Source organism: Myotis davidii, unplaced genomic scaffold, assembly GCF_000327345.1.
Source record: "Myotis davidii unplaced genomic scaffold, ASM32734v1 scaffold1608, whole genome shotgun sequence".
NCBI lineage: Eukaryota > Metazoa > Chordata > Mammalia > Chiroptera > Vespertilionidae > Myotis > Myotis davidii.
Window position 1 is genome coordinate 24,173 of NW_006299164.1, and position 12,153 is coordinate 36,325.

Below are 12,153 nucleotides of genomic sequence, written 5' to 3' on the forward strand. Positions count from 1 at the left end.
GAAGTAGAGAATATGGCCTCTACTTCTGTGCTGTCAACCACTGACACACAGGGACATGGGCCCAGGGCTGCCAGACAGCCCGAAGTCAGAATTGCCTCTACTGTGCAGAAAACACTGATCCCACAAAACCCACCTATGGGGCCTGCCCCTGACTCTGCTGGGCCTTGGCTGCCAGCCCGGAAGCCTGGCAGACAGCTGGTCAGGCTTTAGGGTCAGAAGTGCCTGGGGGAGGCAGGAAGGGTCTGGGAGGACTGGGCAGCAAACACACGGGGGCCCCAGGACAGTGCTAGCCTGTGTGGCACGTTTGTGTGAATTAAGACAAGGTGCCTCTTCTTCCTGGTAGCCCAGGTGGGGCCTATACCTCAGAGGAGCCAGTCCCCTGCCTGTGGAGGCAGCTATCACTCAGCCTCAGCTGATCAGTCAGGAGAAGCCAGAAACAGAAGTTTGGACACGAAATCTCTCACTTTTTAAGAGGTGACAAATAATTCAAAATATTCAGAAGCATCCTGCATGGGACACAGGAACACTTCAGTGGGCCCCCGGACTGAACCCTGGTGGGAGAGTGTCCACACTCACGTCTCCACCCACCTCACTGATCTGGAGGCTGGGCTGGGCAACTGGAGAGGATGAGTCATCTGCAGGCCTGGTCCCGGGCGCTGGGCCTGCTACACCCACCTCCACTCCCGGAACAGCCCTGATGCGTTCCCCTGGCCGGAGGCCCTTCCTGTTCCCACTGCCCTTGGGATAAAGTCCATGCCACCAGGCCCGCCTCACTACAGGCCATGCTAGAGCACCTGAACCACGGAGGCAGGAAAGGGATTAAGAGCATGAGCCTTTTGCCCTGACCGGTTTGACTCAGAGCGTCGGCCTGCGGACTGAAGGGTCCCAGGTTCAATTCCGGTCAAGGGCATGTACCTTGGTTGCGGGCACATCCCCAGTAGGGGCTGTGCAGGAGGCGGATGATCAATGTTTCTCTCTCATCGATGTTTCTAACTCTCTATCCCTCTCCCTTCCTCTCTGTAAAAAAATCAATAAAAATATATATTTTTTTAAAAAGGGCATGATGAACCAATCCCAGCTCTGCTCGTTTGCTGGCAATCCCAAACCCCAATCCCCAAGGTTCACACGGGCCTCTTCCTCCACTAAAAACCTTGCTGCTCACCGTCTGCCCAGGACTCCTCCTCCTCCTCAGTCCTCAGGGCTTAGCTCAGGTGTCCCCTCTGAGAAGTGGGTCTGAACCCCAGGCCTGGATCAAGTCTCTTCTCTGGGCTTCCCCAGCCCAGCCCTGACCACTTAAGGGGGGGTCACCATCTGGGAATAGGTCTGCCCTACCTCCCCACCCCCCACTGCCATGGGAGCTCTGTAAAGACCCAAGGACAAGTTATGGATGGCACTGGGGTCAGGAACACAGAGCTCTAGGTGTGAGGCTCTGGGAGAGCACAACTTAGAAGCCTGTATGAAGGGACTGTTGGAGGGATCAAGGTAAGTGTGGGGTTCTCAGGGCTGGAGGCTAGGTAAGGCGTCAGTGGGTAAAGGGGTGGATGAAAGGGCAGCACTGAGGGTGAGGATGAGTGTGGAGGGTTGGGGCGTGTATTTGGAAGTCATAAAGGATGGGGGTCAGCGAGGAGATGTTGGCCACAGGGTCAAGTGTGGGGTTAAGGGTTCGGGTCCCTCTGTGGGGTTGGTGAGGGTCAGGCGAGGTGGGGGTGCCAGCATACCTTGGGGGCCTCATGCTGGATGGAAGTGATGCAGGCAGGGTCGATGAGGGGCTTGGGCCGACGAGCTGACTCCTCGATCAGGCTCTGCCATTGGCGGGGCAGCCCCGTGAACTTCTGCTCATGCTGGTCGAAGCCAGTGTGCACGCGGTGCTCAAAGTTGGATGGTGCCGAGATCTCTACCCGCTTCTTCTTCTTCCCAAACATGGCGCCAAGGCTCTTAGTACCAGGAGGGCACAGATGTGGGCTCCTGCGGCAGGCCTGGGGGAGGGGGCTACTCACCAGACCTGCCCATTTCTCCCTGCTTCTCTGTCCTGCCATCTCACTCGGGGGAGAAGCCAGGTCGTCCTATGATCCACCCCACATGGCCTGCCCCATCACCTCTCGACCTGTATCTCCCCTTGCTCACACTGGCTTTTTAACCTCAGGGCCTTCACACTGGCTGGCCCCTTCATGGGGATACTCTTCCCCAGTATCCATACATGGCTCCCTCCTTCTCCTCCTTCAGGTCTCAGAGTCCTTGGTGAATCCTTTCCTGACTACCCCAAGTAAAAGAGGCCCACGCTCCACGCCCCACTTCATAGCACGTTTAACTTCTAGAAATTCTGTTTATTCTTATGTTTACTAGTTTCGTGTCTACAGCCCCATCACTAGATCAGTGCTGTAGGCCAGGTCTCATCTGCCCAGGCTCCCAATGTCCCACCCCCATGCGTAGCTCATGACCTGTTCCTGATGGCCTAGTCACAGCCATCATGCTTTCCCAGCCTAGACTCTGGGCCAGAAACACTACAACCCTTTGGTTACTTGTTCAACAAATGGTCACTGAGCCTCGCCATGCCCAGGCAGCCTGACTGCTCCACTCCCGCTCCACGGAGGAGACTGCAGCTCAGAGGAGGGAAGCTCCTCACCAAGATCACACATTTAGGAAGATCCACATCATAACAGATACTGACAGACAACACAGTCCCTGTTTTTAGGGTGTGGGGTCTCCAGTCAGGTATTCAGAATAGTACCAGGCACAGTGTAAATGAAAGTTGATTAAAAAAACCTGGCTGGTTTGGCTCATTAGATAGAGCGTCAGCCTGCGGACTGAAGGGTCCTGGGTTTGATTCCAGTCAACAGCACATACCTAGGTTGTGGGCTCCATCCCCAGTAGGGGACATGCAGGAGGCAGCCGATCAATGGTTCTCTCTCATCACTGATGTTTCTATCTCTCTCACTCCTCTCCCTTCCTCTCTGAAATCAATAAAATAAAAGTATATATATATATTTTAAAACAAAGGAGACAGCCCTAGCCAGTTGGCTCAGTGGACAGAGGGTAGGCCTCTGGACTGAAGGGTCCCAGGTTTGATTCCGGTCAAGGGTACCTACCTTGGTTGTGGGCTCGATCTCCAGCCCTGGTTGGGGCATATGCAGGAGGCAACCAATCGATGTGTCTCCCTGTCTCTCTCACATGGTATTTCTCCCTTTCTGTCTCTCCTCCTCCCTTCCACTCTCTCTAAAACTCAATGGGAAAATATCCTTGGGTGAGGATTAACAAACAAACAAAAAATCCAAAGGGGCCAAAGGGGAGACACCTGATGATGGAGTCCCACAGGGAGACCAGAGAAATACTGGGAAGGAGCAAGATACCCAGAGAGTAAATCTCTCTCTGCCACTTGCTCTGTGTGACCTTGGGTAAGTGACTTCACTTCTCTGTACTTAGACCAACCTCCTTAGGACTGCTGCGAGAACTAAATGAGTTAACACAGACAAAGCTGGGCACAGAAGGAGTGCCTGTCCTCATTTACGATGCTGATGGTTAGGATCACTTCTAGCAGTGCCTGAGGGAGGGGGACTCAGGCTCCCCTGTCCCACACACGAGCCCCGAGCCCCGGAGCCCACAGACCTGGTGTGACACTGGCTGTGCTAGAAGTGCCCTTGGGCAGGTGCCATCTCCTCTTGGGGCTTCGGGTTACTCATCTGTAAAACGGGAACAAAACGTCTCATTTACTCATCCATTCATTTATTCACCCACTCATTCAGTAATAACTTATTCCTTTGTGCCCAGCCTGTGCTGGTTGGTATTAGGGACACAGCGGTGATAGAGACAGCTTCTGACAGCCCAGAGTGGCAGGGACTGGGTCAGGGAGCACCGGACCCAGATGGAGGAATGGCAGGGTGGGAATAAGGGAGGATTCCCAGAGGAGGTGCTTGTGAGCTTCTATCTAAGGACGAGAGGAAACACCCAGGTGGGGATTTCGTCTGGTTCATGGCTAGCTTCCCAGTGCCTGGCACAGGATCAGTCACAAGCTCAGTGAGTCTCAGGACCTATGAGGACGCTCAGAAGCATGTCTGGGATGTGGCCTCTTCAGCCCCTGGCTCTCCTCTCATGAGAGGGCTGCTCCTTTCCTGTGGGAGCAGCTTTGTAAGGTGAGGCCAAACAGGCTGCCACCCCTTGCTCAGAGGAAGGACCATCAATGGGCAGCCTCTAGGAGAACCGGTTTGGCAGTGGAGGGAGGTGGGCAGGAACCCAGCAGCTAACCTGTCTCAACTGGTCTGGGCCTCTCGGCCAGCAGGTGGCCAGAATCAGATCTGGGCCGAGCTCCCCTAGCCAAGGGCACTGTCCTCCATGCTCCAGGGACCCTAGCTGTCTAGATATGGGGTGGGACAGCCCTGGTCAGGGAGGGGGCTTCTTTGCTTCTGCCTCTGCCTCAGCCCCTTCTATAGCCCCAACCAAACCAGGAGCCCCTTCAGTCTACCCCCATTCCAGGCCTCTGAACACTAACCAGCCCTCCCTCCCAGACTCCCATTGGTGACCCTGACCCACACTACATCCTACACCCAACCCTCTCCCATCTTCCCTGCTCTGTCACCCCAGATCTTTGCCCTATATCCTATCACCTCTGCACTGTCTTCCCAGCTGTAACCCCCTTTGGCCCCAGGCCTAGCCTCATTTTTCTCCTTGGCCTTTCTCACTCTTTGCTCTGCACATCCTCCATCTCCCAGCCTAGGCCTCACAGGAGAGGGTTAGCCACGTGACCCCTTACTAACGAGGAGAGGGAGCTCAGGATCCAGATGGGTGGGCAGGCAGCAGCCTGGCACATGGGGCAGCCAACCCAGAACACCCACCTATAAACCGCCAAGCCACCTCTGCACAGTGCAGGCAGTGACCCCACAGGGGAAGGGGGTAGAGGGGCACACCTCCGGATATTTGCCTGGGGCCACCCCTTCCCTCTGGCACCACATGGAGGGCAGGACAAACAGAGGAACTGACCATGTTTATAATGATCAGGCGGCGGGAGCCCCACCCTGGGGCAGCTCCAAGCACAGCTGGCTCTTTACCACGCCCCCCTTCCCACTAAGTCCCCAGGCTCCTGACCTTATGGACACCTCAGAAGAAAAAGGAGAGGAGCTGCTACTTGAAGGTAGGGGCCTGCACCAGGAATGGGGGATGCTGGTATTCCCAGACAAGTTTGGAACTTAGAAGTCAGTCAGCCCAGGGCCCAAACCCAGGCTCTATTGCTACACACTGTGCCACTTCATTTTCTGTGCCCGTGAAATAGCATGAGCCAACCCACCTTGGGAGCTCACTGTGTGGCCCTGCACTGGCAGCTCAGCCACTCTGTGCCTCAGTTTCCTCCTGTAAAAGTGGGCTATGACAGCTCCTGGAGTTCCATAAGGAGTCACAGAGAGCATAGGCACTGATGGCCAGGCCCTTAGGAACTGCACACAGAAAGGAAGTGTACCCTTTAGAGAGGCAACCCACACTTACTACGCACCTGCTGGGTTCTAGCCCCTCTTCTAAGCACTCAACCCAGAGTCCCTCATTTATTTTTTTTAAATATATTTTATTGACTTTTTACAAAGAGGAAGGGATAGAGAGTTAGAAACATCGATGAGAGAGAAACATCAATCAGCTGCCTCCTGCACACCCCCTACTGGGGATGTGCCCGCAACCAAGGTACATGCCCTTGACGGGAATCGAACCTGGGACCCTTCAGTCCGCAGGCCGAAGCTCCATCCACTGAGCCAAACTGGTTAGGGCCAGAGTCCCTCATTTAATCTGCACACCTGACCCAGGCTACAGACCTGACCCCGGTTACAGGTGAAAAAACAAAAGACAATCAAACACAAGGCATAGAGGGGATGAGGACATACCCCCTCGCCAGGTTACACAGTTTAGTAGCAGCGTGGAGGTGAGATTTCAGGCCTGTCCAACCCAGTTCTCGAAATTAGCAGCAGCTGCCTCTTGGGAGACTTTTATGTGCTGGGCCCTGCTTGATGCTCTCTGTGCCTAATCCCACTCCATCCTCACAGTAACCTCTGAGAGAGGCACTCGTATCATCCCCAATTCACAGATGGGACCCCGAGGTTCAGAGATGAGCCCCTTGTCCAGGGCACCCAGGCTTTGAACCCAGAGAGTTGGACACCACACCATGCTATTTTGTAAATTAATTTTTACACGTTTTTATTGATTTTTAGAGAGAGAGGAAGGGATATGGATAGAGAGATAGAAACATTGATGAGAGAGAAATATTGTCCAGCTGCCTCCTGTACACCCCGTTGAGGATTGAGCCTGCAACCTGGACATGTGCCCTGACCGGGAATCGAATCAGTGAACTCTTGGTTCATGGGCCAATGTTCAACCACTGAGGTATACTAGCCAGGCTGCAGCCATGATATTATCATCATCATTATCATCTTGGGGTAGGTCCTGGCCTCCTCTCCTCACCCCACCAATATCTTGTCCTTCTTCTCCTGCCCTGAACCTTTCTCAGGGAGAGGGTCCCTATTTCCTATTTGACCTGTCTGGCCCTGGCCCCCAGGGATAGCAAGAGGCAGCACAAGTGGGGCAGCTGCCTCCCCTCCCCCATGATTCCTTATCCCCTTTCCCACAGGCCTTTGGTGTGACAGGCTGCAGCGGAAAAGGTGTCTGAAAACCAGTCCCTACCACCACATGTGGCTCGCTGAGGCTCAGCCCCAGTATTTACACTCCCATCACCAGAGGACCTCACAACCCTGCACAGATGCTGATGCTGAGCTCACAATCTCAGTGAAGTGGTTATTCTCATGCCCATTTTGAAGATGTGGAAACTGAGGCTCACAAAATGAAATCCTGCACTAAGGGCATCCAGCAGAAATGAGGTTGGGAGACAGTCCTAATCACTCCGGAGTCAACATCCTTAAACCCTACTTTGGCCCACAAAGACTCCTCCCTGTAACCCACAAGGCCCATCACTTCTCCCCTTTGTCCTTCCTCACACCCCCTTGCTCACTCTACCCCAGCTACATGGGCTTCCTCACTATTCTTCAAACCCTAGAAATGCTCCCACCTCAGGGCCTTTGCACTGGTGGTTGCTAACTGCTGGAACTTACTTCTCACTGATGTGCACATGGCGCTCTCTTTCCTTCCCTCCACCCACATCTCTGCTCAAATGTCCCTGTTCCTGTCCTATCACTCTCTATGCCCCCTTTCTCTGCTTTATTTTTCCTCATTGCATTTCCATACATTGCGCGCGCGCGCGTGTGTGTGTGTGTGTGTGTGTGTGTAATTCTTCAGTGTCTGTCTCACCTACTAGAATGTCTGCTCCATGAGAGCGGGGCCTGTCATTCAATTGCTCCCCACTGTACCCCAATGCCTGCAACATGGCTGGGCCCACAGATTCATCTATACCCACTACATTACTTTCCTGTTCTCGTGTCTCAGCCTCTGCACAGGCAGACTATGAAACTGGCAGAGAAAGCCCTGGAGCCCAGAGGCAGAGCGTGAACCAGTGTGCTCAGAATGAAGAGGAGAGCATGAAGCCCGCAGCCACCAGCCAGGACACAGACCCCTCTGAAGCCCAGTGTCTGATCCCAAGATGCAGACACATTTTTGCATCCTACTCTAAAATGTTTGTTTCAATTTTAAAAAATCTTTTCAATTACATCATTTCTCATATGGAACAGGCAGTTTTCAACCTATCCGAGCGAAAGCTTCAGTTTTTCCAGTCACTCTGGCTTGTTCTACCCTCTGACCTTTCATGAGAGGAAACAGGCAGAAGAGCAAGAGCCACTGTGTGACAAAGCTATTTGGGTGTGTGTGTGCATGTGTAAAACCCTTACCTCCTACTCCCTCCCCGCTGCAGGCTCTGTATAAAGCTGCTCCCCTGGTAGTGAAGGGAGCTGACCCAGCTGGAACCCAGGGGCCCAGGGGCAGAGAGGGGATGTGACTGGGATGACAACATCTTCACCAAACTGAAAACCAAACCAGGAAGGGGACTATGAAGCGCTCACTGTCCGAAGCTGCACTCAGGGCTTCCACCACTGGCTCCTGCTCACCCTTCTGCCGTGATCTTTACCTACCAGCTCCAGGAAACCTCTCCCTACCTCAGTTTACTGCCTACCTCTCTGGGCTGTGTTCTGACAATGGAGGGAAAAGCCAGTTTACCTTCTAGCAGACAGCAAGCTCCTCGCTGACTCTCTTAACATCCCATGCCATTCCCACCTCCACCCTTCCTCAGCTCTTGCTGTTCCCCATCCAAATCACTCAAGCTTTGCCCCATGAGCCTAGTTCTTCCAAGAAATTCTCACATACCTGTGACTGACACATGCCCCCCTCCTTGTCAAATACCTACTCTTCCCACAATGACCCCATGACACTCCCGAACGCACTATCCAAACATCACTGTCTACTGAGAGCTGATATCCACCAGGCTAGGCAGGGCCGACAGCAGTGGCCTGAACAGCCAGAAACATCCCTGCCCCCACAGAGCTCACGGTTTAGGGGTAAGGAGACTGTCAACAGATGAGATAAATCCGAAAAACAGCTAATAAGTCAGATAAGTGATGAGAAGAAAATGAAATGGATCAGGAGGGTAAGGGGAGGTTAGAATTTTCAATGAGGTCTGGGGAGGGCCTTGCTGAGAAGGTGACACTTGAGGAGGAACCTAAACAGGGAGGGAAGGGGGAGCATGTGGGTACCTGGAGGAAGAGCACTGGGCAGCAAGAACAGCCAGGGCAGATGTCCTGAGGTAGGAACATGCCTGATATGGACAGAGAGTAGAAGTCAGACTAAGTCAGTCAAAGAGTAGAAGTCAGACTAAGTGGCTGGGGCCTGGGCAGCAAGGGAGCACGTGATGAAAGGAGGGCAGGCAGGCAGTGGGGGCAGATCGAGTAGGAACTTGTGAACCATGGGGGAGGACACTGGCTTTTTCCTGAGTGAGATGGAGCCACAGAAAGATCTGGCAGGGGACAGACAGGACCTAACGCTGTGCGAGAAGCACAGACCCTGGAGTTGGGACTGGAGCAGGGAACTGGGGAAGAGGAGGCTTGAGGGTCCAGCGGGAGACCACATGGGGGTGGTGGAAGTGGAAGCAGTGGGCAGGTTCCAGACTCGCTATAAAGGTCGAGTTGGTAGGACTTGCCAAGGACCGAAGATACAACTTTAGTAACAGCTGGAGTGTGAGCTCCCCGGGGGCAGGGGCATGGTCTGGTCTTGCCCATCAACACATCCCACAAACACCTGGCACATTCTGGCACTTGGTCCACTCTCTGCTGGCCCTTAGTATCACCTAATATGTTATACGGTTATGAGTGTGTCTATTGTTATCTCCTGTGGCTCCACACAGGTGGGAACCACATTTTGGTTGGTCATGACAGGATCTCAGCACCTAGAACAGGTCACCCCTTAGAGGCAGCTGGGTGGACAGAGAGGACACAGACATGCTTCGATGTTGACTCTGGCCTGAGCCTATGCCAGGCATGCAGATCCGGCCACGATGAGCCTTCCAAATAGTTCTTGGGTGGGTGGGTATGGAGTCCTCTTCCTTCCTGTTTCCCAAACCAGGAAAACAGGCCAGAGAGGGGAAGTCACTGCACGGGGCCGCCCAGCACCAGGTCACAGAAGCAACCATTCTGACAGAGAGGCCTTGTTGACCTCCTCAGCCTCCTGCTTCCCAGTGGCCCCGGCTCTAGCCCGTGCCTCCATTCCTGACAACAGACTCCAGAGATTTAAGGGATAAGAACCAGGACAGAGACATTTCCACTAGTGATAACCAGAATCAGGATCAGAAAGGCTGCCTTGGTTAGGAGGGAATCTGAAAAAATGTTAAATAAATAAAACTCGACAAGGGCTTCCACCTTGGCTCAAACTGTGACTTAACATGGCACTGCCCAATGGGCCCTGCCAACCTCAGGACCTTGTCTCCTCCCCTCACTTTACTCCAACCACACTGGTGTCTTTTCTTTCCTTTTAGACATAGGAATCTTGTTCCAGCCTTAGGGCCTTTGCACCGACTATTTTCTCTGCCCAGAGCTGCATGGCTCACCCTTTCTTGACATTCAGGTCTTAGTGTAAATAAAACTGCCTCAGAGAGGCCTCCCCTGACCCCCTCTCACAATTCCTCCAGGGCATTTATTACTACCTGGCATCACCTCTGCCCCCAGCACAATGTCGGCTCCCGGAGAGCAGGGGCCTTTGTCTTGTTCTTGCTGTGTCCCTGCCATCCAGAGTAGGACGTGAGCACACAGTAGGCACTCAGTAAATATCAGTGGACAAGGAGTGATGCTCTTGCCAGTGTGATGAGTCCAGACCCTGAGGAGAGGCAGGAAAGGGTATCGGGGGCAGAGGCAGATAGGAGCCCCAAGGCCCATCCCACACTGTCTGGAAGTCTGATCTGATGCCTGAGAAGGAACTGGGGCCCAAGTCCTAGTGAAGCTGGCTATTTAGTAAATAACCAGGTGTGTGTCCCAAACACAAGAAGCACCCATTGGGAGTCCATCCCAGGTCCTCCCCACCACAGGGAGGCCTGCCCCAGCCATGTGGCCTAAGCTGGAAATCTGAGGAAGGGGGCAGCATATTTGGGCTACAGACAAGAGGCAAGTCACAGAGTGGAAGATGCTGTTGGAAATTCATGAGTCTCCCCAGCGGGTGAAAGCCCACAGAAGCACATAGATCTATCTGGGTTCACCCTGGTCTTGGGAAGCAGAGCCTGGAGTTAGCAGCCTGGGGAGTGAGAAGCAGCCCTGCTCTCTGAATTCTGGCCAGGCACAGTGCCATTCTCTCCCACCAGGCCTTCATACAGATTGTGCCAGTACAAGGGCTCAACAGGCAGTTGATGGCTAAGAGCAGACTGCCCAGGCTCAGATACCAGCTCCACCACTGCCAAGCTGTGTGTCTCTGAGCAAGTGACTCAACCTCTCTGGGCCTCAATGTCCTCATCTGCAAATGGAGGGGAACAAGTCTCTTATGTCCCAGCAATGTCTAGACAATAGAATGAGATGACATTTAAAAGAGTGCATGGCACCCGTAGGTCCTCACTACATGTTAGCTGCTGTTATCAATACTTACTGCCATTGCTGCTGCTGCTGCTGCTATTGAATGAGTCAGGGACAAATAAATAAAAGAGGATGCTGGGCAAGTTCCTCTCCTGCCAGAGCAAATGTGCCAGTCTTACTATCTCTGTTAAGTCTTACTTTCTCTAAGGCTGGAGTGGGGGAGTGTAATGGGCTGCCACTGTCTGAGGACACATCTGCCTCTCCCGCTGGACTGGGAGCCTCCAAGAGGGCAGGGCCTGGGGCCATCTCAGCCACCCTGTGTGCCCAGCCCTGCCCAGCAAAGGGGGGGGGTGGTGGCACAGCTCTGACTGTGGTTGAATGAAAAGATGCCACTTCCTTTACCCAGCTGGGCCCAGGCTGGTGCTCAGAGGGTCAAGGGAGGCCAGTTAGCTCCTCTGGCAGCCCCAGCCTCGAATACCCCTGCCCTCCTGGCCAGGCACAAGATGGCACAGACACAAAGGGTTCTGTTGGTATCCCTCTCCCCCCAGAGGTGCCCAGGGTGGGAATGAATGCCACAGCAAACCTGAGTGTGGGTGAGTCCGCAGGGACGGGGAAATCAGATTAGACTTCGTTCATTCTTCCCTAAGGCAGGGCAGGAAGGAGGGAGAGGGTACGGCAGAAAAGAAGCTCTGGAGTCCTCCCAGGTCCCCGGAACTCAAGCCCTCCCCTGCCATGCAACTCCCTGACACACACACACACCCTGGACACAGAAGCACAGTCATCTACAGAGACCATATCACAGACTGAGCATAAACATCCAGCTACACAACCACAGACGCACAGGAACACACTATGGTCGTACAGAAAACTCCCTGAGCAGCCAGGGCCAGCAGCAGTCATGCCAACTCCACAGAGGCAGCGGCTGTACAGCCTGAGCATGGGAAGGGACATCACTCCCTGAGCCTCAGCTCCTGCCTCTCGGATATGGGCACCCACAGAGCAAGTCCAAAGGAAATGTGAGGCATCAATGGGAGAAGGTGGGGGAAGCAGTCTGAAAGTGGGGCTGGCTCAGGGGAAGCTCTCAGCATGGAAGGGTCAGACACTAGGAGAGTCACAGCCAGGTCCCTGAAGCACCCATGCGCTCAGGACCCTTCCAAAACCACTATAAAGACCCACACATCCCAGAGGTGCAGGCATT

General features: G+C 53.9%; 1 protein-coding gene across 5 annotated transcripts in view; it reads right to left on the reverse strand.

Moving 5' to 3' along the window:
* The window catches only part of PAK4 (p21 protein (Cdc42/Rac)-activated kinase 4), a 51,208-nt gene that overhangs the window by 7,983 nt on the left and 31,072 nt on the right, over positions 1 to 12,153 (reverse strand). For 4 of the 5 annotated variants that reach the window (XM_006774634.2, XM_006774630.2, XM_015571067.1 and 1 more), the window contains exons 2-3: positions 3,604 to 3,677; positions 1,719 to 1,976 (exon numbers count right to left, since the gene is read on the reverse strand). In XM_006774634.2, coding sequence (XP_006774697.1) covers positions 1,719 to 1,922 — 204 coding nt within the window. In that variant the 5' untranslated portion in view covers positions 1,923 to 1,976; positions 3,604 to 3,677. The remainder of the gene's footprint in view (positions 1 to 1,718; positions 1,977 to 3,603; positions 3,678 to 12,153) is intronic. The other variant, XM_006774632.2, reaches the window with a different exon arrangement.